This window comes from Ambystoma mexicanum, chromosome 2p (genome assembly GCF_040938575.1).
Source record: "Ambystoma mexicanum isolate Mex_15411 chromosome 2p, UKY_AmexF1_1, whole genome shotgun sequence".
NCBI lineage: Eukaryota > Metazoa > Chordata > Amphibia > Caudata > Ambystomatidae > Ambystoma > Ambystoma mexicanum.
The window spans coordinates 899,760,241-899,786,377 of record NC_090923.1 but is presented as its reverse complement, the minus strand read 5'-3'; the positions used below and the strand labels follow the sequence as shown (position 1 = coordinate 899,786,377).

The 26,137-nt window shown below is 46.1% G+C and overlaps 1 protein-coding gene across 4 annotated transcripts in view; it reads right to left on the bottom strand.

Moving 5' to 3' along the window:
- Positions 1-26,137, bottom strand: part of CLASRP (CLK4 associating serine/arginine rich protein) — a 1,024,175-nt gene that overhangs the window by 527,468 nt on the left and 470,570 nt on the right. For all 4 annotated transcript variants that reach the window (XR_011302052.1, XM_069644604.1, XM_069644606.1 and 1 more), the window contains one exon: positions 23,372-23,413. Coding sequence is in view for 3 of the 4 variants with exons in the window: in XM_069644604.1 (XP_069500705.1) it covers positions 23,372-23,413 (42 nt within the window). In the remaining variant the exon portion in view is untranslated. The remainder of the gene's footprint in view (positions 1-23,371; positions 23,414-26,137) is intronic.

The following is a 26,137-nucleotide window of genomic DNA, read 5'->3' as shown; positions in this document are numbered from 1 at the left end:
AGTTGCTGGGCATGGGGAGGGAGGTGAAAGAGGCTCTCTTTTGGTGTTAAGGTTGAATTGGATGTAATGGTGGTCATGGGATGGGAGTGTTGGTGGTGATAAGTAAGCAGCAGTTATGGTGGCTGATCCAGTTGAGGGTGCACCCTTTGATGTGGGTAGGGTCAGAAATAGATTGCGCGAAGCCCAGGGTGGATAGGGCATTCTTGAGGGATTTGGCATGGGAGTCCTTGGGGTCATTGAGCCCTAGGTTGAGATCGCCCATGAGTATGACCTGGGAAGTCTTTTTGATGTTATCGGACAGTGCAAAGATGATGGTGTCATGGAAGTCAGTGCAGGGTCCCGGAGGTCTGTAGACAATGTGCATTGTTATGGTGCAATTAGGGGAGACATTAATTTTTAATGGGAGGTAGTCACTATTGTGGTCAAGTTGCCCTGCTACTTCTCCGACGGCAAGGGTTTCCCTGGCAATGAGGGCCACGCCTCCAACTCTCTGAGAGGTGCGGTCTTTCCTAAAGATGGAGTACCCAGATGGAATAGCCAGAGATAGTGCCGGGCCTGAGCTTTCGTTGAGCCAGGTTTCTGTAAGAATTAGGAGGTCAAGATTGTCCTTAATGATCAGGTCGTTGATGTCAAGGGCATGGGCAGGTACGGAACGAGCGATAAGCAGGGCGCAGCTAAGCGTGTGAGCCATTGGAGGTGTAGAGGTGGGTGGCCTGGTGGGCGTAGTAGGTGGTTCAGGCATGGGGGGTAATATGCTTTAGCATTGGTCATAGGGGCAGCAGTAACAACATTTGGCATGGAGGCAACACTGGGCATAGCATGCAGTGCAAAATCAACTTTGGTCATAGGGGCAACAGTATCAACATTTGGCATGGAGGCATCACTAGGCATAGGCATGGATGGTAGTGCAAAGACAGTGTTGGTATTGGGCATTTCGATTGTGGCGGCCGTGGGAGCCGGATTGGTGATGAGGATGTTGATGAATTGAGGTGGAATGGCTTCAATGTGCAAGGGTGCCGTAATGTAAGCAGGCATGTGGTGCACGGAAGTGTCATCAAAGTAGGTAATGGTAGAGTTACGCCTGCATGAAGGTGGCGGACATCTGAGGCCTACCCTCAAGTTGCGGTCTGCTGGGCTTGGGGTGTAGGTAGTGGAAATAATGGGGTGTGTGCGACCAGAGTCGTGAGCTCCTGAGGATGCACGGCGATGTGCGCATGCCAATGACACGGCCTTCCTCAAGGAGGGGTAAGACATACGGGCACTGAGGCACGTGGCCTTACCTTCTTTTGAACGGCATAGTAGCGGAGAGCTGCAGAGAGCGTCGTCGGCCTTTCCCAAGAGCCTTCGCCAGACTGCGGCTTCGCCTGCCGGTGTGCCTCCTCTCCTTTTAAAGTGGGAGAGGAGGGGCTGGTAGGCGCGGCAGTCGCATCAGCGGATCCATGCTCAGCTGTGCAGGATCACGTTGAGTGGGAGGGGTTCTGCTCCTTCATGTGCAACGCGGGCCGGGCCGCGTGCATCGTAATGGTGGCGGGGTGGGAGTTGTCAATGTAGTATAATATAAAAGCAACACTCAAATACACTTCAGAAATAGACACTCTTAGTTTTCTCAGAATCAGTAAAGACCCATTGGGGATGGCCCACAGACAGTTCCTACACCCTCAGGTGACTTAAATAACTAGGACACTGTGGACATTAATATATTACTGTACATTCAGAGTAGGCTTTGAGAGTGTCAAAGAAAATAGTTATTACAACAAACAAGATACATATTCTTTAAGCAGGCAAATACCTTTGGACTCCCCAATGCAGAGTAAGTTAACCCCTTCCTGGAAGGATAGGTGCAACACAATAACAGAGGAGAGAGGAGTCATTCAGGGAACCAGGCTGAGCCATTGTCAATGGGCAAATGTCTATGTGGACTGAAGCACTTCTTGAAGCTGAGTAAAAGTTTTTGCACAATGTGTTTAGAAGTCTTTGGTGAAGAAGAATCAAATGTAGGGCCACAAGCCGGGAGACTTGTGAAGTAGAAGAGCAAGCAAATCTACAGCAAGATGTAAGTTCACTCAGACTTTACAGTACCTTTAGGTTGAAGAAAAGATGCAGCTGATGACCTCTGTTCCTCTGCAGCTATGCAGATCCTGTTGTTCCTGGGCCTCAGTCGTGCGGACAAGAGGGAGGACTTCTGGGGACTCCTGCACCACAACGGGACGGTCAAAGACCGCAACCGGCAAACTTTCAAACAAGTGGCACTTCGGTTTTTCAGCTTCTCACGACTACCGCAAACAGCAACACTGCGGTTCCTGGCTGTCGAGATGGGCTTTCCTTGCTTCTGGGGTCCCGCACTCTGTTGAAGGGGCTCAGGCTCGGTCAGTCCTTCTTCCTGGGAGTCCGAAGGATCTCCCTGGAGCTCTTGGCCAACTTACAAGCAACGCACACAAACTGGTGTTCCTCGTCCTGGTTATTCGGTTCCAGCATCGACAGAAAAGGACCTTCGACTAGCTTCGAGAAGGATGTCCAGGTGGCTTACTTTGGAGTGGATTGGTCCCACCAACTCAAGGGGAGAAGTCGTCTTTGTAGGGTTTCTCTGTCGATACGAATTTGGAGTTTCAGCACATCAGCAGTGCTTCACAGGGCAAACCAACGGTCCAGTAGTTGTAGCAGGTGTCCTCTTCAAGTTCTTCTTTGGGTTCCTTCGTCCAGTGGTCGACTCTGCCTTCCAAGCCAAAAAGCCTTGCCTTTTATGCAGGTTTCTCCCATTCATTCCAACCTAGCGGTCAGTCACCCAGCAGGGTGGCTGTCCTTGCCGGACAGCCAGCCGGCCGATCACCTAGGAGTGCATTCCTGCCTCGTAGGAGACTAAGCACAGGGAGTTTCGAGCACCTCCCTCACTTCCTGCCCCCACCAGACACTCTGGAGCAGAGGCGGGTTTGACCCGTGAAGCCTCCCAAAGACAAAAAGAACAAAGGGACCAAACCTGGTTTGGCCCCCAGAGTAAATCTCAAGAAAGACCAAAACAACAAGAAATGGCAAAAAAAGAAGTCCGAGCCCATTTTGACAAAAATGGCACCCATGGGTGCTTTACTGTGGCTGCGAACACAGCCCGCGGTAAAAACACAACAGTAGTAAAAAGTAACCACTGCCACCAGCCATTAATTGTGTAAAGGGTAACAAAAAATGTTACATGAGAAGCTAGACAAAGGGGCTACCAAGTAACCCCTTCAGCACCCTATTGTAAGATAGTGTTTGCTGGGTCTAGAAAGTTACGATGTAAAGTCAATTTCACTTTCCTGCTCTTGGAAACAGTAGTTCATCCAAGAATAAGGTATTTCAACCTTGGGAAATCTAAGAGACTTCCCTGTGTCACTGCACTGAAGGTGCTATGTGACAATGCAAAAAGATGCCTATGGAGTTTGTCAGACTCCAAAAATACAGTGTTCAAATCACAGAAAAATACATGAGAGAGTGGGAAAAAGGTCTCAGTCTCTCCAGGTTCAAAATTAAAAAGTCATGGAGTCTACCAAAAGTGCTGGGGGTCTCAAAGGTAGAGAGGAATTGACACATTTCTGAGAATTCGCCATAACAATGCTTAGGAAACGCATTGCTTTGCGTACGCTTATATGGTGGCCGGCCTGATGATGCAATATTTGCAGCAAGTTTTGGACTCTTTGCTCTGATGGAAAGACAAACCCCTCTGGCGAGTTTATCACAGCTCCTAGGAACTGCTTGGTTGTGCTTGGCACTAGGCTTGATTTGTTCACGTTGATAGAGAAGCCCAAGAGAAAGAGAAGGTTGATGGTTCTTTAAATATGTTTCGTCAGCAAATTAGGGGAGACTCCCCTGTAATAAACCAGTCGTCCAGGAAAGGGTACACTGGGATTGCTTCCCAGCGCAGGTGTGCTGCCACTACACTACCGCCAGTACCTTTGTGAATACCCTTGGAGAAGACGCTATTCCGAAGGGCAGCACTTTGAATTGGTAGTGCTGGTTTGCTATTTTGAAACGCAAGAATCTTCTGTGCGCTGAGAACATTGAAACATTGAAATATGAAAATAGGCATCTTTCATATCCAGTGTTGCCATGTAGTCCCCCCTCTTTTTAGTAGGGGGATTACCTCATGTAGCATAGTTATGCAAAACTTTTGTGGCTTGACATTCTTGTAGAGTGCAAATCTAATACTGGGCACATTGTAAGATCTTTCTTTGGCACAAGGAAGTAAGTTGAATAAATACCCTTGTTTACCCGATTGGCCGGGACGACTTCTATGGCATCCTTTTGGATTAGCGTGGCGATTTCCTTGAGGAGGATGCGTTGGTCTTCCTTTGAGTGGGTTCTCTGGCGTGGGGGATGATTCTGGGGTTGTTTGAGGAGCTCTATACAATATCCGCTACGGTGGACAGCACCATCTGTCTGAGGTTATACTCTCCCAAGCGTGGTTGAAGCTGGTAATGCGCCATCCTGCTGGAGAGGCATGGGAGGGCACCTGAAGCGAATAGTCACTGCTTCTGAGGTTGGGGGGGGGGTTCTACCGCGGGAGGAGGAGCCGCTACCGCGACCACGGGATCCGAGTGGTCTTCTTGGGTAATTTTGAGAGGACTGGCCTTGATTGTTCCCCCATGAAGTACCTTGGTTGTAGTTGGAACCCCTTTGAGAATTGTGGCCGTGTGAGCGATGCAAATTGCTGTTTCCCCTTTGGCCAGAAGGTTTATTGGTCACTTGGCCCAATGACTTGAGTGTCTCGTATTCCTCCTTGGCTGTCTTTAATACTTCCTCGTCATTCTTACCAAAGAGCACATTGGGCTCAACGGGCATATTGATAAGTGTGGCTTGCGTCTCTGGTTTAAACCCTGATCAAGTGTGGCGCTTGATAAATGTCCCCTCTGCTATTATTCTGCTGTCGTCCGCTGCGTCAATATTGGTCTTTAATAAGCAGCTCGAAACTGCTCTGCCTTCTCCGGCCACCTTGGCTAGTTGAGACTTAAGTGGTTCGGGGGCCGATGACAGCAAGGTCGAGACCTCGTCCCATTTATGGCAGTTGTAGCTAGCTAGCTAGGTGGAATTGTTAGCTATTCTGGTCTGAAATGCCACGGAAGAGACCACCTTCCTGCCCATTGTGTACAGTTTTTTGCTTTCTTTGTCGGGTGGAGCTTCAGAGGAAGCTAGGGTGGTTCCAGCCCTTTTTCCTGTAGTAGTGACAACTAGTGAGTCAGGCTTCAATTGACCTCTGATGTAGAGCAGGTCAGTTGGGGCAGGTTTAAACAGCTTCTCTATGCAGGGGTGTACTGCCCCTGTAAGATTGGGAGTTTCCAGCGAGGGCTGTATTTTTCGCTGAATAGATTTGAGGAGGGGGATAAATTGAGTGACGGCTGTCTTTTCTCGTAAGATTTCATCCACAAAATCCTTATCTTGTTGGTCCTCCTGAGTTGCTATTTTAAATTGCTCTGCCGCTTTAACAAGCACTTCATTTAGCAGAGGTTGATAGTCTATTGGAGAGTGTTACTGGAGGGCCCTGATCAACAGGAGAGTCCATGATATACATATCTGTATCAGGGTCACCCTTGTCATCCTCATTATCCCCGTAATAAGGGTCTGCTGCCTCTTGGATAGAGAGGTCTTCATGATCGGGGGTGGGGAATAATGGAAGCATGTGAAATAGGCAGGGTCTTTTTCATAAAAGTTTGCCATTAAGGACATTCTCCTCATGACCATATCAATATCCTCAGCTGACCATTGGGCAGAGCTAAGAATGACCAATGGTTGAGGAGAGAGCCCGAAATCTTCAGGTGTGGGAGGGAGTATAGTGGAAGGAGGAGCCTTCTTGTTGAGGGTGGAAGATAATGATTCTTGTGACTGAGGTTCTTTACTCTTATGAGTAGGCCTAATCACATGTGACTTATCCCTATGAGGGGTCTTAGTGAAAAAGCATGCCTCAGAGGTTGTCAAAGTGGTTAGACCCCGCTTGTTTAGGGGTTTGTACCTGTTTTGACGTAGAACGTCGAACTTCGATTGTGGGCTGAACCGTAGCGTCGTCAGACGATCGACTGTCGGTAGTGGTTTTGCGTGCAACGTCTATCGTTCTTCGATGGCCGAGGCCTGTCATGTGGCGATCTTGATCTGGAGTGCCCAGAGGACAGATTCAACACACCTCTCCCTAGACTTTGTTCGCTGCTGTCTGCTCGACCTGTGTGCCGAGTCTCGGCTGTGGGTTGTGTGTTTGGTGGAGGATGTAGCGTAAGCTCTTCCGCCACCGGGAGTTGTCCCCATAACAAGACCGCCGGCATGTCTGTCGGGGTGCCTGCGCTTGGGAAACAGGAGTAACCCTGTTTCCTTTGCCATCGGATACCACAGCGTTGTTGCCGTCGCTGAAGGCACCCAAAACTTCCATGGCCTCAAGCTTCCTGGCGTGGTGGGCCCAGCGTTTAGTAAAGCGGTCCTTCAAAGTCTTGGGCTTGAAGATTCTGCACGCTCGACAAGAACCCTCGACGTGGTCTCGCGGGAGACACAGATTGCACACAAGGCGTTTAACGACCCGCAGGAACTTTTTATTGCACTTAGGGCACAATTTAAAGGGGGTCCTTTCCATAACGGAATGTACCGGCAGCTGGGCGAATGTAGTGTATGAATAAGGGTATATACATTGTAAAATGTCCTCCCTCCCCTCTCCCTACTGCGTATGCCCGAAGCCCGTAGCGGCCTTCCAAGGCCGGAACGGATCCGTCGCCGGGATTCTTTCGCCGGTCGTTCCTTGTTCCTCACCGGCGTCGGATGGTCTCGATAGTCGGTGAATAGAAAGGATAGTAAGAATAAACTATCATTAATTGTTCTTAATAAATGGCGAGAAGTCAAAAGGAAAACTTCGCTATAAGCATCCTTCTAAGATGGCGGAAAAAAACACAGTGGTACAGTGGACGTCACACTAGGGATAGTGTTACTGGCACGCCCTGTCGACATCCCTTTTCAAATTTCGAAAACAACAACTGTAACAGTTGGCAGCTTCCACTAGATGTCGGCCCATGCACAGCATGTGATCTAAGCAGATTCCATAAGCCTCAGAATATATGATACATTACTCACCGTAATCGTATTTCTGATGCTTGTATCTGCTTAGATTCACATGCTGTGCATAGGCCGACATCTAGTGGAAGCTGCGGAGTATTACAGTTTGTTTTTTGAAACTCGAAAATGGGCGTCGACACAGGGCGTGCCAGTAATACTATCCCTAGTGTGACGTCCACTCTACCCAAGATCCCTCACGCGTCTAGGATCCTCAGATTGTATTTTTTCTGACATGAGGTAGCATGAGGAGTAGCGTGAGTACAGATAATCCAAGCAGATAGAAAGGTAAGACTACAAGCAACCATGCGCCTTCTCTCAGAGGGGAGGAAGGGCGGGTCGCATGTGAATCTAAGCAGATACAAGCATCAGAAATACGATTACGGTGAGTAATGTATCCCTTCTGAGGCTTGTGGAATCTGCTTAGATCACATGCTGTGCAGAGATTAGCGAGCAGTACCTGAAGGATGTGAGAAGGGTCACGAGCAAATAAGTGTCTTAGAACCGTTTGTCCCACTTGTGTATCTGCCTTGGAATGGGTGTCAATGCAGTAATGCGGAGTAAAAGTGTGAATAGAGCTCCAAGTAGCTGCTTTGCAAATGGTGTCAAGGGGTACATTTGCAATGAAAGCCAGAGTGGCCCCAATGCCTCTAGTAGAGTGGGCTCTTGGCGTGAAAGGCATAGTTCTTTCACAGAGTGAGTAACAGCTGGATACAGTTAATAATCCACTTCGAGATGGCACCTTTAGAGACGCGATCCCCCTCTCTGCCTGTAGCTACGGAGACAGTTGATCTGTTTTCCTTAGCGGTCTGGTTTTATTTACATAGTAGAGGACCGCCCTACGCACATCTAGGGTGTGTAGTTTCACCTCAGCCGAGCTTTGAGGGTCCTGGAAGAAAGCCGGAAGCTCGATGGACTGGTTTACGTGGAATTTAGATATAAACTTAGGTGAGAACCTAGGGTGTGTGCGTAAAACCAGTTTGTCTTTATGGACAGTAAAGAAGGGATCCTGCACTGACAGAGCCTGAATTTCACTGACCCTTCTTATAGAAGTAATAGCTACTAAGAAGGCCGTTTTATAAGTCAGGTGTTTGAGACTGCTTTTATGCATGGGCTCGAAAGGGGGGCCCATGAGCTTAGATAGCACCACATTAAGGTCCCACCCTGGTGGTGGGTTTGAAATCGGAGGGTGAAGTCTCTTTACTCCTTCCATGAAGGCTTTAACTACTGGTACTTTCCACCACAAGACCTTGTTGTGGGAAGTGGTGTATGCCGACAGGGCTGCCATGTGTACTTTCAGTGAGTTAAAAACCAATCCTGCATCTAGCAGGTGGAGCATGTATGTAACAATAGTGGAAGGAGTGCAATCAACTGGGTTGATTTGTCTACTCTGGCACCAGATAAATCTCTTCCACTTGTCAAAGTAACAGTGCCTTGTGTTTGGTTTCCTAGATTCCTTTAGGATGTCCATACACCTCTGTGGTAAATTGAGATGTCCAAACTCTGACCTCAGGAGCCATGCTGCCAGGTTCATTGAGTTGGGTTGCTGATGCACTGTTTGACCTTGGTGCTGGGACAGTAGTTTGTACCAGGCTGGAAGTTTGATGAGTTCGCACACCGCCATCCTGCGTAGGTGTGGGAACCACGTTTGTCTTGCCCACATGGGAGCAACTAGGACGAGCGTCATCGACTCTGTTCATCTTGTTGACCACCTTCCTGATTAGAGGAGTTGGTGGAAAAGCTTACGCAAACATCCCTGACCAGTTCATCCACAGGGCATTCCCCTGGGAGTCTGGTTGGGGGAACCTGGATGCAAATCCTGGGCATGGTCCGTTTTCGCTTGTGGCGAATAAGTCTATAGTGGGGAAACCCCACTGAGAGAAGATATCTCCTACGACCTCTCTGTGTAGAACCCATTCGTGTTCCTCTGGGAGGGAGTCTCTGCTCAGAGCATCCGCTAGGGAATTGAGCTCCCCTGGAACATGTTGTGATGACAGGAAGATGTTCCGTCTGAGTGCCCATATCCAGATTTTCTGGGCAAGCTTGGACAGATTTGGCGAACAAGTCCCTCCTTGCTTGTTCAGGTAGAACATGGCTGTTGTGCTGTCCGTCCGGATTTGCACTGACAGATTTAGTAGGTGGGGCTCAAACGCTTGAAGCGCTCTGAATACTGCCAGAAGCTCTAGCAGGTTGATGTGGTTCTTGGCGACTGAGGGAGACCAGAGACCCTGAGCTGTGTGGTGGAGATGGTGAGCTCCCCACCCCGTCAGACATTCATCGGTAGTGACTACTGTCTGTACTTCAGGATCGTAAAAGGGTTTTCCCTGTGCAAGATTCTCCCTTATCCACCAGTGAAGGCTTTGTACTAGTGTTGGCGAAACAACCACTAGATCCTCCCACTGACCACTTGCCTGAGACCACTGTTTCGCCAACCATTCCTGCATGGGACGCAGGCGCGCATGGGGGACCAGGTAAATACATGATGCCATCATGCCCAGCAAACGCATTGCTTTGCGTACCGTTATTTGGTGACCGGACTGATATTGCGGAATTTGCAGTAGTATATTCCGAATTCTTTCCTCTGAAGGAAATGTCAACCCCTCTTGAGTATCTAGGATTGCTCCTAGGAACTGTTTGGAGGTGCTTGGCACCATGCTTGACTTCTTCTCGTTGATTGAGAAGCCTAATTCGTGGAGGAGGTTGATAGTCCTTTAAATGTTTGTCCTGCAAATTACTGGGGTTTCCCCCGTTAGGAGCCAGTCGTCCAGAAAAGGGTACACCGGGATTGCCTCCCTGCGTAGGTGTGCAGCCGCCACCGCCAGTACCTTGGTGAATACCCTTGGTGCCGAAGCTATCCCGAAGGGCAGTACCTTGAATTGGTGGTGCCGACTGTCCACCTTGAAGCGCAAGTACCTTCTGTGCGCTGGGAACATGGAAATATGAAAATAGGCATCTTTCATATCCAAGGTTGCCATGTAATCCCCCTTTTTTTGGGAGGGGGATTACCTCTTGTAGCGTAGTCATACGAAACTTTTGGGGCTTGACATACTTGTTGGCAGGCCTTAAGTGGAATACTGGGCGCATTGTCAAATCTTTTTTTGGCACAATGAAGTAAGTTGAATAAATACCCTTGTTTATCTGGTGTCCCGGGACAAGTTCTATCGCGTCCTTTGCTAGCAGAATTGCGATCTCCTCGAGGAGAATCTTCTGATGTTCTAAAGAGTGTACTCTTTGTCGTGGAGGATGGTTCTGGGGACGCTGCAGTAGTTCTATACAGTACCCTGCGGACACTGTTGACAGCACCCATCTGTCTGATGTGATCCCTTCCCAAGCCTGGGTGAAGATGGAAATGCGTCCCCCTACTGGGGTTGCGTGAGAAGGGACCCTGAACTGAGCGCCACTGCTTTGGTGGAGGCGTGCCGCCTCCTTTATTGGGGCTGCCTCTGCCTTTACCACGTCCTCTCCTATTACCCCTGCCGTAACCCTGGGTAGACTGTTGGCTGTTGTTCCACTGTGTACCTGCCCCTGGGAATAGTTAGATCCTCTCTGGGAATTTTGGCCGCGTGGGCAACGAAAATTACTATTCCCTCTCTGGTTAGGGGACTTTATTGGTTAACTGGCCAAGGGACTTGAGTGTCTCGTATTCATCCTTGGCATTCTTCAGCGGGTCCTCGACCGCCTTAACAAACAGATCGGCTTCCACCGGTTTGTCCAACAATGATGCCTGGGTTTCTGCCTTAAAACCAGACTGCCGTAACCACGCATGTCTCTTGATAACAGTACCTTCTGCTATCAATCTGCCTGCGTTGTCCGCGGAGTCAAAAGTTGCTTTTAAAATGCAACCAGACACAGCTCTACCCTCTGCGGAAATTCGTGCTAACTGGCCCTTTAAGGGTTCTGGTGCAGAGGCTATGAGTGCCGCGACTTCTTCCCACTGATGGCAGTTGTAGCTGGCCAACAGGGTGGTGGAGTTTGCAATCCTTGCCTGATAGGCGGATGTTGAGGCTACTTTCCTGCCGAAACCATATAGTTTTTTGCTCTCCTTGTCTGGAGGAGCTTCGGACGATGACAAGGGTGTTCCAGCCCTCTTACGAGTGTTAGTGACAACTAGGGAGTCTGGCCTCAGATGTCCTCTTATATAGAGAGGGTCAGACTGGGCTGCCCTGAAAAGTTTTTCAACTCTGGGATTGACTGCTCTGGTGAGGTTCGGGTTCACCAGGGACGGGTCTATTCTTCGCTGAATAGACTTAAGGATAGGGATGGTCTGGGCAACAGGCCTCCTTTCTCCCACTAACTCCTCGGCGAAGTCCCTCTCTTCCTGGACACCGTGGGTGTCAATATGGAAATGTTCTGCTGCACGTGCAAGAACCTCGTTCAGGAGGGGTTGGTTATCGACAGGGGAGTCCTTCTCTACCGGGGAATCTACTCTGTAGGTTTCAGGGTCTTCCTCTTCCTCTTCTTGGTCCTCATCATCCCCATAGTAGCCCGTTCCGGTTTGCTCTTCTACCATGCCAAAATCTTGGTCCTCGCCAAAGGAAGTCTCTCCTTGATACAGTGAGTATGGCCGTGAGTATGGTTGTACCTCGAAGGGGTCTGTAGACCTCATCGGTGTCTCAAACCGGGGCTTCTTACTCGGGGGGGTAGGATCATTAGAGCCTGAGGGTGTAGCCCCTTATGGATCAAATGAAAGGAAATGGTCTGGATTTTTATCGTAAAAGTCTGCCAAAGAAGACATCCTTGACATGACCCTATATGTCATCACTCGACCATTTTTTGGAACTGGGAATGACTCTCAGAAAGTTTAGGAGATTTTTCTTGAGTAGATTTGCTGGTTTTAGAAATATCAGCAGACCTGGTCTTGTCTGTCTGTTTAGGAGGAGTGGAGTGTTTCACAGGTGTGGAAGAGTGCAGAGGCTGCTTCTTCTGCTGTTTTCCCCCCTCCCCGTGAGTGGAAAAGTGTTTTCCCTGTCCCTAGTGTTTTCCCTGTCCCTTTGTGGCTCCAGAGGTTTTCGAAGCCTGGCGTCGAGGATCAGGGGCAGAGTCCCTGTCGTTCGAACGTGGGACCGCGCTGATCTTGTCTGCGGGCTCCGACTCCTGGAGCGCGGCCTGGGGGTGGAAGTCGTCTTCGTCCTCCGACGATCGAACTTCTGTTAGCCTAGGGAGCGAGGCACTCTTGGCAAGAGTGGATGATTGCCTGGAGTCATGCGGCGATCTCGATCGAGAACGCCCAGAGGACACCGATTCGGACCGTTCTGTTTGTGCCTCTTTCCGAGAACTCAACGTCGTCGAGTCTCGGTTGGACTTCGTGTGTTTTGTGTGAGTGGTGTGTGAAGCGCCTGTGTCGCCGGGGGTCTTACCATACCCGCCCTGTCGGACGACCTTCCGAGGTCGGGGACCTGCGCTCGGCTGTCTTTCGACGCCGTAATGCCTTCGCCGCCCGAAAGCACGGCGTCGCTGCCATCGCTGAAGGTGCCCTCCGCTGCCATGGCCGCCTGCCTGGCGTGGTGGGCCCAACGCTTCGTCGAACGGTCCTTAAGTGTCTTAGGTTTAAACCTACTACACGCTCTGCAGTTCGCTTCGGGGTGGTCCCTCGGCAAGCAGAGATTGCACGTGGCGTGCCTGTCGATCCAAGGGTATTTGCGATTGCACTTGGGGCAGAATTGAAAAGGGGTACCCTCCATACGCATCTTGAGGCAGCGGGCTGTTAAGTGTAGGAAATGTATAAGGTGTACCTATATACCAAGAGTGTAGAGTATGTCCAACCCCCCACTCTCCCTACTTGCAGGGCTGAGGCCAGAGGCCTTCCAAGGCCCGGGCCGAGGCCAGAGGCCTTCCGAGGCCCAAATCCATCGTGCAGCAGCCGACGGTCGATTTCTTCTCCAGCCGGCGTCGAGTGTCGAAGTTCGACGTTGGGATGGGGAAAGGATGTAAATTAATCAATATTTTAGCAAAAGTATGGCTAAGGCCAGGGGACTCTGCAAAATGCTTCCGACCAGTATGGCGGAAAAAAACAATCTGAGGATCCTAGACGCGTGAGGGATCTTGGGTACAGTGGACGTCACACTAGGGATAGAATTACTGGCACGCCCTGTGTCGACGCCCATTTTCGAGTTTCAAAAAACAAACTAATACTCCGCAGCTTCCACTAGATGTCGGCCTATGCACAGCATGTGATCTAAGCAGATTCCACAAGCCTCAGAAATATATATATTCAATGAATAAACTTTGAAAAGGGGATGTTATGGTTACAAGTAAAACCGAAAAACCCTTGAAATCGCCAGTTATGGTAAGCTAAGTTTGCCAGTCACCAGGTCAGTCTAGTACTAGTCCTTTTGAGGCACCGCTCCATTGTTTGGCATGCCTAATATTCACATGTACATATATATCCTGTAAATGTTTGCACACTTGTTGCCAATTAGCTATGGCCCTGAAGGTTCTCTACCACTTTGCACGGTCTTCTTTTGGAAGTCACTAACCCTTTCGCCCTGGTATATATAACTGTTAGAATGGGATTCCTATATGCTTACTTGGTATATGGTATATATGATCCCTAAGAGCTTTTTCTCAAAAAAATGTTTGGGCTGCCTTCAGCAGCCGCCTTCTTTTAAATTGCATCATACAGGCAGTCAGGATGGATTTGGATTTTCTATGTAGTAGTGTTCTTTTACAGAATGGTAACATCTACCTCCTGAGGAAGACGTGTCTACTACCACTACACGTCGAAACCGGTCGAGAGATAAACCCTACAGGGCTGTGATCTTTTGCACTTGTTCTTCCAATCCACCCTGACCATAGATTATTTGTGAAATTGTTTCTATTGATTGCGAACATAACAATAATGTCTGTTATTAAGGGGACTAGTCATGAATTCCTTGTCCTCATAGGTTTTTAGCATGATTCCTTTTTTTTAGCTTTTTGGATGCATGTCACGGTATGATGAGTTGTGTTTGAATGAGTGCACTATGAATGGCAAGTATGTGTGACGTTGTTTTCGCCTATTTGAGGCATAGGTTGCTGCTGTTTTTCTGTATTAACATGTTTAGTGTTTAATTATTTGTGATTGATTCACCATTGCCCAAATTGTTGGTATCACTTTAAATACATTTTGATAAATGTTTTCAAATATATATTCTCTGGACATACCCTTTCTGCTTTTCTATGCTAAGCAACCATAACTCGCGCCACCACCGTGCACTGCTAGGAATAATACCCATGACATCAAAGATGACATCACAAATATGATTGATGACACCACTGATGACATCACATGTGTATTTAATTTTCATAGGAAGTCCCTACAAGGGGTTGTGAATGTAATGTTGGCAGAAAAGTGTCAGGGGTCATCTGGAGATTTGATGAACTATTATTTATTTTAATTTTATTTATTTATTTATAACACGCCGAAGCTCGCAAGCATCAGGGCGCGACAAACACAAGGACGTAAGGTTCACAGGACGGCACAAGAAACGGAAGAAAAAAAGACCACCACAAAGAAAAGAGTGTAGCCTAATATTGAAAAGGGGACTACGTGATTATTTGAACAGAGTGGTCTTTAGCTGCTTCCTGAAGTATTGGATGTTTCTTTCCAATCTTATACAGCCCGGTAATTTGTTCCAGTGGGAAATAGCCAAGCTCGGAAAAGCTCGTCCAAGGCCTGTGGATTTACCAGGAAGGATGGAATTGCGTAATCCTTGTTTTGCGGATCTCAAGCTACGGCTTGGCTCATACCAGCTGAATTCTTTTCTTAGATAAGCTGGGGCCATGTCATGAAGGCAGCGATGGACCAAGGTAAGTGATTTAAAGATGATACGTTCCTTCACGGCCAGCCAGTGAAGGTTGTTTCTGTCCTTGGTAATATGTTCCCGTTTGGATTTTCCTACAATGGTCCCGACTGCATTATTTTGAATGATCTGTCATTGTTTCAGGCAGCTGCTACTGGCGCCTAACATTAATGCGTTTCCATAATCCAATCGAGACAGAATGGTGGCTCTCGATCGTGGCACTACTTTTAGTGTTAAGAAATGGTCTAATACGGCAGAGGAGCCTCTGATAATAATGGCAGTTTCACTTCAGATATGCGGTTTGGGCTTGTGATCCTAGTGAAGATTATAAGTAGATACCAAGAGTTTTGACCTTGTCTGATACTATGATAGAGGAGTCTTTTATGGAAAAAGAGTAGTAGTCCGAGTCAAGATTGTTTAATGCTTTTGCGGTGCCAAAGGTCATGAGTTCCGTTTTGGAGCTGTTGAGGCACATCCAATGTGAGATCATCCAGTTTTCAATGGTGTTGTAGATGGTAGATACTACATACTTGATTATGCAATGTATTGCTCCAAACATTCCATTGCAGTGTTGTTTCTAGAACAGGAGCCATTGGCTGCAGCATACACAATAGAGATGTAATATTTCTAATTTTCCCATGTTGGATAGTAAAACTGTGAATGTTTTTGTATCACACTTTTGCATACTGTGAAACATATACTAAGTAGGTAATAATGCATTACTTACTACATACTTGTACTACTACACACAAAACATTAAGAGACCACAAGGTATACAAATATGGGGCTTATACAGGAAGAGTAAAGTAAGTAAACAAGAGGCAGTATAATGAGCCACTGTGTATAACCAACAGGATTATTTTTATGCATAGAAATTATTGCTGTGTTTCAAGCCTGCTTCTTCCCCCATGTACGTGCATCATAAGAGGCTATTACATTCTAAGGAAAGTGCTGTAAGAACATGTGAGAATAGCAACGTCTACATATGTAATACCTTTTGAATTTTAAGTTTTTGACTGTCAGTGAATAAACTCACCTGGCCTAGATATGTCAGTGAACAAAAAAAGAAGGGGCTAGGCCTGTGATGTCAGTGATGTCAATCATATTTGTGATGTCATCTTTGATGTCATGGGTGTTATTCTTAGCAGTGCACGGTGGTGGCGCGAGTTATGGTTGCTTAGCTTACCATAACTGGCGAATTTCAGGGGTTTTTCGGTTTTACTTGTAACCATAACGTCCATTTAACAAACTTTTTTTCACTAAATTTCATAGGTTTTTATTTGTGCAACTTAACCATGACGTTGTCAGGGTCAACCATAATGTTAATTTTATGTACAAACTCTTTCTGATTACTACTCCAGCCAGCCCTGACAGACATCTACAAACATCTGACTTCACTGCGGACCTTTCAGACAGTGCACCTTAGAAATAACACACGCACAACATTTTACCCTGTCCACCTGCCCCTCCATGTTCGTGTTTGGTGCCTCTTCCCTCATTTCCCTCCCCACCTTTCATTCTAAGCTCTCCTGCCCAAAAAAAAAAAAAACAAAAATTCATCCAAAAACAATAAAAGAAACTTTCCTTTAGGAACCACCTTTCACAGTTAAAAAATAGAACTAAAAAAAAAAAAAAACACAGACTCCTTCTACTTTATATTTCTCAGTAAAGTACATAGACTCAATAAGATTTTCCAACATTGCCATTTGCATTTTTTGTTATGCTAGTGGCAATATTGTGGTGTTTATCCTCCGTTCCAGGGATGGAACGGTGGATACCGGCGTGGCCACTCAAGTTATCAGCCCAAGCGAAGCGAGAGTGGATAACGAGTTCTCTGGACCATTATCCCCCCCCATTCCAGCCCCTGTAATGGGGGATGAAGGCCATTAGCACCCTCGATTCCCAAAGCGGGAAACCCAGGGTGCTAAAAAAAAGGGAGGTGTCCCGGTGTAGGAAGGAAAATCCTTTTCCAAGATTCCCACCATGGAAAGGGAAGGCGGGGTTCCATACAGGGCCCCTCTTCGCTTTCCATGGCAGCCTGCAGAAGGCAAAAAGAGAACTCTGACCATATTACCACGAGCACATTTTTCTTCCTTTTCAAATCTATCCCAATTTCGAATAACTTTACCACAAAGCCAGTCCCAGGTGGACATGTCCACTTTAACCCCATGTTTTGTCATGGCCAGTAGCCAGATTGTCCGGATCATGACCTTATTCCATGACCCTGACAATCTGGCCACTGCACATGGCCACACCTCAGTCACCAAAGGTATATAACTATTTTCTGTACCTACATTATGACACTTGTCAAAAAATAAAACACTGGCACATTTGCAAAACCATGCTTTCAGGTCCTTCTCAATACTCCTTACACAAGTTTGCTGGAAATCCACCCATGTTTTATTTTTTCAAAAGTGTCAAATGATGCACATACAATCGTCATATAACCTAGCCCCCACTTGACAAAATCCATTCAGACTTTATGAAAACATTTATATCTAGATCTATAATCTTTTTGCAAACCTTTGTGTAGATTTGTCAAATGTCACATTTATAAGCCTTTACAATATTTTGGGACCACGCCTCTAATTTTGCCCCCTCTTGACAAAATCCCACCAAACTTCGCAAAAACATGTATATCTATATGTATTATCAGTCTGCCAAATTAACTGTATATTCGTCAGATGGCACCTCATTTATAAGCCTTTACATTATTGGGACCCCCCTCTAATTTTGCCCCCGCTTCAGAATCCCACCAAACTTTGCAAACTCATTTGGGATCAGGTCAGGAATATAATTGCAAAATTACATGCAGTTCCATTAAGTGGTGCCAAAGTTATAAGCCATCCAGTAATGCAAAGGTGTCCGCGAACTTTCACAGGACTGTTCGCGAACATCCGAACTGTTCGCGGACTTTCGCGGCAAAAAAAAAACACAAGTTTGTCTTTTTGCTTCTTGCAGCCATATTCCATCCCATCCTCATCACCCCTCACCTCCCCAGAGATTATTTGATAAGTTTGACAAGTGCAATGTTGTGTTTTTTAATATGTTTTTACCGCGATGTCCGCGGACACCGGCCGATGTCCGTGAATCCAAGATGGCGGGCTTTTCCAAAAATCTGACACACCTCACGCTTCACACCAACCAATCAGCGAACACGTTGTGTATCCGCGGACGCAAGTCTATTGGCCAATCGGTGTCCTTTCCGTGGAGCGAACAGTGAAGTGTGTCCGCGGAGCGGACATAGAGATCACATTTTTTTGCCTTACGTTTTGGTCGTTTAAAAAAAAAAAAAAACGACTGGACGGATTTACACCAAATTAACAAAAGCACACTTTTGGGACAAAGCCGCAGCTCCTGCCGAAAATTTGGTGAAAATCCGTCCATCTGATTGGGCTGTAGGCGTGAGCAAAGTTTTTTCCCATTAGGTCTATGGGAAAAAAATACATTTTGGGACCTCTCCCTAATAACTTTGCCCCCCCTGGACCAAACCTCACCAAACTTTGCAAAACAATTCAGAGTGGGCCATATACTTTTTTTTGCAAAGTTTGGTGGGTGAGGATTCGTCCAGGGGGAGGGTGGGCGAAGTTATAAGCTGCCCAAAAAGAGCTCTTCCCATGGGTTTAGCAACTTAACCATAACTAACATGGCGGCTACTATATATATATATATATATATATATATATATATATATATATATATATATATATATATATATATATATATATATATGATAGAAAGTAACATGCTTTGCATAGGCAATCCTCTCGTGGCAGGTCTGTAGTAGTACCAGTTATTCACTTCCAAAGTAAAAGGGCGTGAACACGAGTGTTCTTGTCACACTATCCCTACCCTACTTGTACAGGTACCAATGGATCCTCCACGAGTCAACAAACGTGTTTCTTTTTAGGACGCGAAATGAAGAGTGTGATCGAAGTATACAAGTGTGTTAGCTTCAGCTCACGTCTAGGTAGGAAGGGGTGGGCCAATGTGACTCCAAATAGAAAGACTATTACCAGTTAAGTAATGCCTGCATCCTGAGACTTCTAGATTTGTGAATCTGTTTAGACACACATGCTTTGCACAGACTAATGAAGAGTCCCCAAAAGGAGGTGGATGACCTGAAGGAACAGTTGAAAATAAATGCCTGCTCCACTTGCGAATCTGATCTTGTTTGTGTGACTACACAATATCTGTTGTGTCAAGTGTTAGGGAGAATGCTCAGAAATGTGCTAATCCACTTCTACGTAGAGACCCCCAGCACTTTTGCTGTACTTTATTTTTCATTTTTATCCTAGAGAGATACCTTTTTCCCACTCTCTCATGTATTTTTCTTTGATTGGAACACTTTCTTTTGGTTTTGGAGTCTGACAAACTCCATAGGCATCTTTTTACATTGAGACACACAGCACCTTCAGTGCAGTGGCACAGGGAAGTCTTCGATTTCCCAAAAGGTTTAAATACCTTCTCTTGGATAAACTAAAACTGTTTCCAAGAGCAGTGCACTGAAATGGACCCTATCTTACAATAGGGTGCTGGAGGGGTTACTTAGTATCCCATTTGTCTAGTTTCTCATGTACATTTTATTTATGTTACCCTTTCTACAATTAATGGCTGGTGGCAGTGGTTTACTTTATTTAAAAAAAAAAAAAGTTTTAATTGTTTTTATTGAGATCATACCAGACATTCATAAACTTACTGCACAACGGTGCAGATCAACAATGTGAAATAGATCTACAAGTTACATTTTCAATGATTTTCAAACGAAACCGAGAATGACAGGGAAGACAAAGGGAAAGGCGAGAAAAGATAAGAAGCAGGAAAGTAGAGAACAGGCCCGCCCTTCCCCCAACCGTGTGGATCCCCTCACCCCACCCCAGGGTCTAATGTCTATGAGTCTCGGGGGTGCAACAATTGCTGTCATACAGTGGCGATGGCCGAGTAAGGAGCTGGTCCAGTGGCATCAGGGTACACAGGATGCTGCACGGGGGGGGGGGGGGGGGGGGTGATTCAATGTGCTGGGCTGGCTTCCCTGAAGAATTCCAAGAACTTGCTTTCCATTTGATTGTAAGGCACACACGTGCTGCAAGGAGCAGATTGCTTGCCATGTGGGGGAGGACCCTATAATGGTTGTCATGTGTTCCACCCCAAACAGAACTATGAGAGGGGTAAGAGGCCTATGTATGCCCTCTATCAGAGGCCTATGTATACCCTCTATCAGACTTCTTTCCAGAACGTTTGCATATGGGGCAGCTCCACCACTGGTGCCAGTACGTGGATATTCGAGAACAGCCTTTCCAAAAGTGTGGAGAGGCGTTGGGGAACATTTTAGCCAGGCGCTGGGGCGTGAGGTGCCACTGGACAAGGAGTCTGCAGTTATGCATTTTATATTGCATTGCTATGGAGGACTTTCCACACCGCCCTGAGTATGGCCTCCCAACCCTCTCGATTGTCGACCCAACCTAACACAGCATCCCACTTTGCCTTGGAGCCAGGCAGGGGCAAGTGGCCCCTTCCCAGGAGTGCCCTATAGAAGTGATTTACTTTTTACTACCATTGTGTGTTTATACCGCGTGTTGCATTCGCAGCTGCAGTATTGCACCCATGGGTGCCCATTTTGTCAAAACGGCCCCGGTCTTGTTGTAAGGGTCCTTGAGATTTACTCTGCGTGCCAAACCATGTTAAGTCCCTTTGTTTGTTTTGTCTTTGGCGGGATTCACTGGTGAAGCACACCTCTGGCTCCAGCGTGTCTGGCAGGGCAGGAAGCAAGGGAGGTTCCCAAAACTCCGTGCTTAGTCTCCTTGGTTACAGGAATGCACCCAAAAGGTGATTGGCCGGCTGGCTGGCTGTCCTTTGGAGGACAGCCACCCTGCTGCGTGATTGATAGCTAGGCTGCAAATGAATGGGAGAAACCTGTATAAAAGGCAAGGCTTTTTGGCTTGGAAGGCAGAGTCGACCACTGGACGAAGGAATCCGAAGAAGAACTTGGAAGATATGCCTGCTGCAACTCCTGGACCGTTGGTTTGCCCGGTGAAGCCCTGCTGCTGTGCTGCAGCTCCGAATTCGCCTCAACTAGAGAAGCCCTACAAAGGACGACTTCTCCCCTTGGGTTGGTGGGACCAATCGACCCCAAGACAAACTCATCGGGAAAACCTTTCAGAGCTGGCTGTACTTTCATTGCTGCTGCAGGAACCGATTGCCAGGGAGAGGAACACCAGAATTGAGTGCATCGTTTTTAAGTCAGACCCGAGCTCCAGAAAGATCCTCCGGACTCCCATGAAGCAGGACTAACCAAGCCTGAGCCACCTCAAGAGAGTGCTGGACCCCAGAAGCAAGAAAAGTCCACTAAGCGTCAGAGAACCACAGTGGTGCTATTCGCGAGAAGCTGAAACCACAAAGTGGTACTGATCCGAAGTTTGCCCATTGCTGCCGTCGACCTTCAAACCGTAGTGCAGGAGTCCCCAGACGTCCTCCCTCTTGTCCCCACGACTGAGGCCCAGGAACAACAGGATCTGCCATACTACAACAGGAAGAGAAGCCAGCTGAACCAATTTCTTCAGACCTAAGGTACTGTAAACTAAGGGGTACTTACCTCTTGATGTGTAACTTGCTAGCTCTCAGTTATGACTTGCCTTTACCTTTTGCAGAGTTACTTGCAGCTTTGTTGATCACAAACCTCCCAGCTTGTGGCCCAACAGTGATTTCTTTTGCAACAAAAACTCTCTAACATACCTTCAAGAAGAACTTCAGCTCCCCTAGATTTTGCTCAATTGACATTGGCTGTCCTGGCTTCCTAATAGACTCTTCGAACCTCTGACTTTGTGTTTTGATCTGTCCCTCCAAAAAGCCACACATTCTTAACTTGTGTAGCTGGGAAAGGGTTAATCTGCATTGCAATGGGGGGTTCAAAAGTACTTACCTGTTTGAGAAACTTGTTAACCAATCTTTTCTCCTTCTAACCTTTTCCTTCTTAACACCAAACTCAGTATTGCTCTAAATGTACCAGTGATATATCGATGTCCACAGTGTCCTAGTTATTTAAGTCACCTCAGGGTGTAGGTAGTGTCTGTGTGCCATCCCAAATGGGTATTTACTGAGAGTGTGTATTTATGGAGTATATTTTAAGTGTTACATATTTGCTCCTGTCTAATGAAGGCGTATTCAAACTGTTAAATAAATAATTGTTTAATCAAGAAACCTGGAGTATAAGTTTTATTTGGATACTTGTCACTGTGAAACTCTACCAACTTATCTAGTACATGCTTGTACCAAAGGTTGGGTTAACTATTGCCAGGAGGACAAGGCTGGTGCTGTCTCCCACAGGATACTGCATACAATCTTGTCTAACATGAACATGTATACTGAGTTCCATGAGGCTGCTTTCCAAATTGTGTCTGATGGGGCGTATGCAATGAAATCCAAATCAGACCGCTTACTTCTTGTTGAGTGAACTTTTGGAGACAAGAGGAAAGACCTATTCTTTCTGCGAGTGAGGCAGGTTCCGCGTGAGAATTACCATGCAGTTTACACTAATGTTACTTTGATTTAGAGAATCGATCACCAACTGGAAACATGATCTTATAAAGATCTTACAAAGAGCATGGCGAAGTCAGACTCTTAGCAAAGCAACTGCAACCGGGAGGACAATCCAAATGCATTAAGTGAGTTCAGCTAGTGACAGTTAGCAGAGATGCGACATCTTGTATCATACTCAGTTTTCTATGACTAGAATAGTAGTTCTTTTTTTATACACACGTAAGCCCCATTGAAAGGATAAATTGCACCAATAAATTGGAAGATCAGTGGAATTTTCACAGTGAAGAGGTACTCTGCAGGAGGTAAATCTAGCAACAGAGCTAAAAACAACATGACTAATATATATTCGTCTATTTCTTTTAATTGTTCATACTTTGGTAGTATATCCCAACATTGAATGTCTCTGCCCGAGGAAGATCCAAAATGCATTGAGGTTTTGTTTCAATGGAAGAAAGAATAAGTGGATGGAATAAAACAATGTTTTTGTAGAAAACAACGGATAGAAAAGATGTGGGTTTTGTTTATGTGATTTTTGTTAAACAATGATGCATTGAATGTCCATAGAGAAGGTGAGATAGCCTTCTCTAAAGCACTGAAAAAACATTTAACAGAAAATGTTTAACTAATATTGTGTTGAATCTCATAGTGGACAGGTCTTCCTTCTGTTTGATTTTGTGGAACAAAGCCACCCCCCTCCACAAAGCCACCTTTCTACATTTTTCTCTTTTTTTCCAATTCTTTCCTTACTCTTCTAAATTATTTTTTAACACTTTTTTTTAACAAATAGCGCATGAAAAGGCACTGGTTGAGCATGCTAAATAAAAACCTAACCAAATGGATTTAAGGAACATTCACATATAACAGTATAAATGAGCACAATGCAAATAAGCCAATCCCTGCAAGGAGAATCCTAGACATCTATCACTGTACTCATCAGAAAAGAGCATCTTTCCAAAAGAGAAATACAAGATAATTTACTGATTTCTTGCAACTGTAGGGCTTACCGTTTATAGGGATCATATGTTGGGCTGTCTCTCCTGGCATAACTGTTGACAAAATAAAAATAAATAAGGTTTTCTACCACATTCATTTGTTATCCACTGTTCAAGCACTAGGAGCTCACAAATGCACTTCAGTAAAATCAAAGATCAAACAAACTGAGGTATATTTACATACACTGCTTTAAGATATCAGTGCATGCGCTTTTTTTTTTTTTTACAGGGATCTTCATGAACACACTTTTAATCAAGATGATATTTAAGCAAATGACTTCAAAGGCCTTATCTGCCTGACAACAGATGTCTTTGGTGATCTACAGAGACTTGGAAGATAGCGCAAGCTTGCTAAGGTTAGAGAGGTAACGTTGGGGCTAGAATACAATCCTATGGATATTCCGTCTGACACTCCAATGACTCTCCTGAAGGATTTGAATGCAAGAGAATCATGCAGTCAGAACTCCTGATGTTTGCAGCCAGTAGCTGCCAGCCTTTCTATTACTTCGCAAGGTTAGAGGTCAACCAGCTCCCGGGACTGCAGCAAATGTTCCACTGGCAACAAAGCTTTGCAGGAAAGGGGTCTGTGGAAGAACCAATGGGGAAGGTGCTGGGATCAAACAAGTCAAATGCTAAAGCCAGGTATTGGAGCAGCTTGTCAGGATGCAGAGGGCGTGGGTTCATTTATGACCTAACACATGGAATAGGGCACCTTTGGTGGGATATCCTAACCCTTAGCCTAACTGTCTCTCAAGAGGGGGGAGGCAGGGAGACACCTCCTCACTGAGACCGGATTAAGATTCATCAGGAAAACAATCAGAGAAGAGGTGCATGGGCTTCAAACCAGAGGTACACGTTAGGATTTATGACCTTACATTGCACCGCTATGAGGATAAAAGTCCTACACCATCCCGCTGGTGAGTGGCCCCATACATTCAGCTTTTTCTGTTTTATCAACCCTTTTTCCACACAGAAGTCCACATGCATTGTGTGAACAGAATATCTGGTAAAATGTACTCTCCCGAGTTTTTCAGTTATGTAACACTGTGAAGGTGGTTTTCTGAAAACAAGTGTGCTCCACATAAGACTTTCTACATTTATAAAAGTGGGGTTGAGTTTACATTCAAGTTGAATTCGGGCAGAGAGAGTATGTAAATTAATCACTGCCATTAATATAGTAGGTACGTGTATACGTCTTCTGGGCAAAGTTTATGGTTGTACTAGCAGCTGAAAGGTAAAATGCCCACATACAAAAGTTACATCCTCAAAAGTGCATGAGAAACTATTGCAGCTTCCGCATGTTAACTTCCTTAATGAGACCAGTCACTAGGAAGATTCACTGATGTTATAAAGGGTTCTATGTGGTTTACACCACCACATGTACCTCAACCACCTTCTCTCCCACTCCGGTTTGTTGTTGAGATGGATTTCTAAAATCTGACCTGGTGGACAGATTTCAGTAGGCCACCATAGTTATAGTGAACAGGGGAACTATGAGAGGTTAGCCAAACCCATTCAAGGCCAGCGTGGATAGTGGCCAAGGCTTAGTCTCAGATGTGAGTTGGGTCAGCAGTCCACAATGAGTCCACAGTGAAATACATGATGACTCTGCCTAGATGGGTAATTACAAAAATTACATATTTTACTCACCGTGATCACATTTCTGATGGTTGTATCTGCCTAGATTAAGGCTGTGCGAATAGTCCGAAATCTAGTGATATTCGCACAGTATTGCATCTTTTTTTTTTAAGATCAAAACGGAACGTCGACATGGGTGTGACTAACGCTATCCGTGAAGTGCAGTGTATGAAAAATCCTTCACGCTTCAATCCCACTGTTTGTTTTTGTTCTGCCATGATGGAGCCTTACCGTGAGTGAGTACATTAGAAAGTAGGTGTAAAATGTCCATGTTCCTTCTACTCCAAGAGGGGAGCAAGGGTGGGCGCATGTGAATCTAAGCAGATACAACCATCTGAAATACGATTACAGTGAGTAATGAATGTCTTCTGATGTTTGTGAATCTGCATCGATCACATGCTGTGCATAGACTAGTGAGCAGTACCAGGAGATGGTGGTGGGATGTGTGAAGGAACAGTAGCAAAGAGATGTCTTAGTATGGATTGTCCCACCTGAGAATCAGACTTGGAGTGCAAGTCCAAGCAGTAGTGTTGGGTGAAAGTATGAACAGAACTCCAGGCTGCTGCTTTGCAAATGGAATCTAGAGGAACATCTGCAATGAATGCCATGGTAGCTAGCCCCTGTGCCCAGAGTAGAGTGAGCTCTACGTGTAAAGGGTAGATCTCTTAGCAGAATAACCGTGTGATGCAATTTACAATCCATTTGGAAATGGCTGATTTAGAGACAAGGTCTCCTCTTCCAGCTGCCACAGAGACGGAATAGTTGTTTCTTTCTTGGTTGCTTAGTCATTTTAAGGTAGTATATTACAGCTCTCCTCACATCTAGTGTAAGGAGGTTTTTCTGCCAAGTTAGTGGGGTTTTGAAAGAAAGTCTGAATGTACCATGCCTAGTAAGCTTGTTTGTCTGGTCTTCCCCTCCCATGCATGGTTGCGCTTTGAAACACTTGTGTATATGCGCATAATGAATGAACAATCAATCAAAAAAGTGGGAAGTTAGACTGATTGGTTCACATGGAACTTCGCGATGAATTTAGGCGCAAAACATAGGCGAGTGTGCAAAAGCATCTTGTATTTCTGAATAGCTACAAATGGGTCCTGAACTTAGAGGGCCTGCAGTTCACTCTCCCTCTTATCTAGGTGA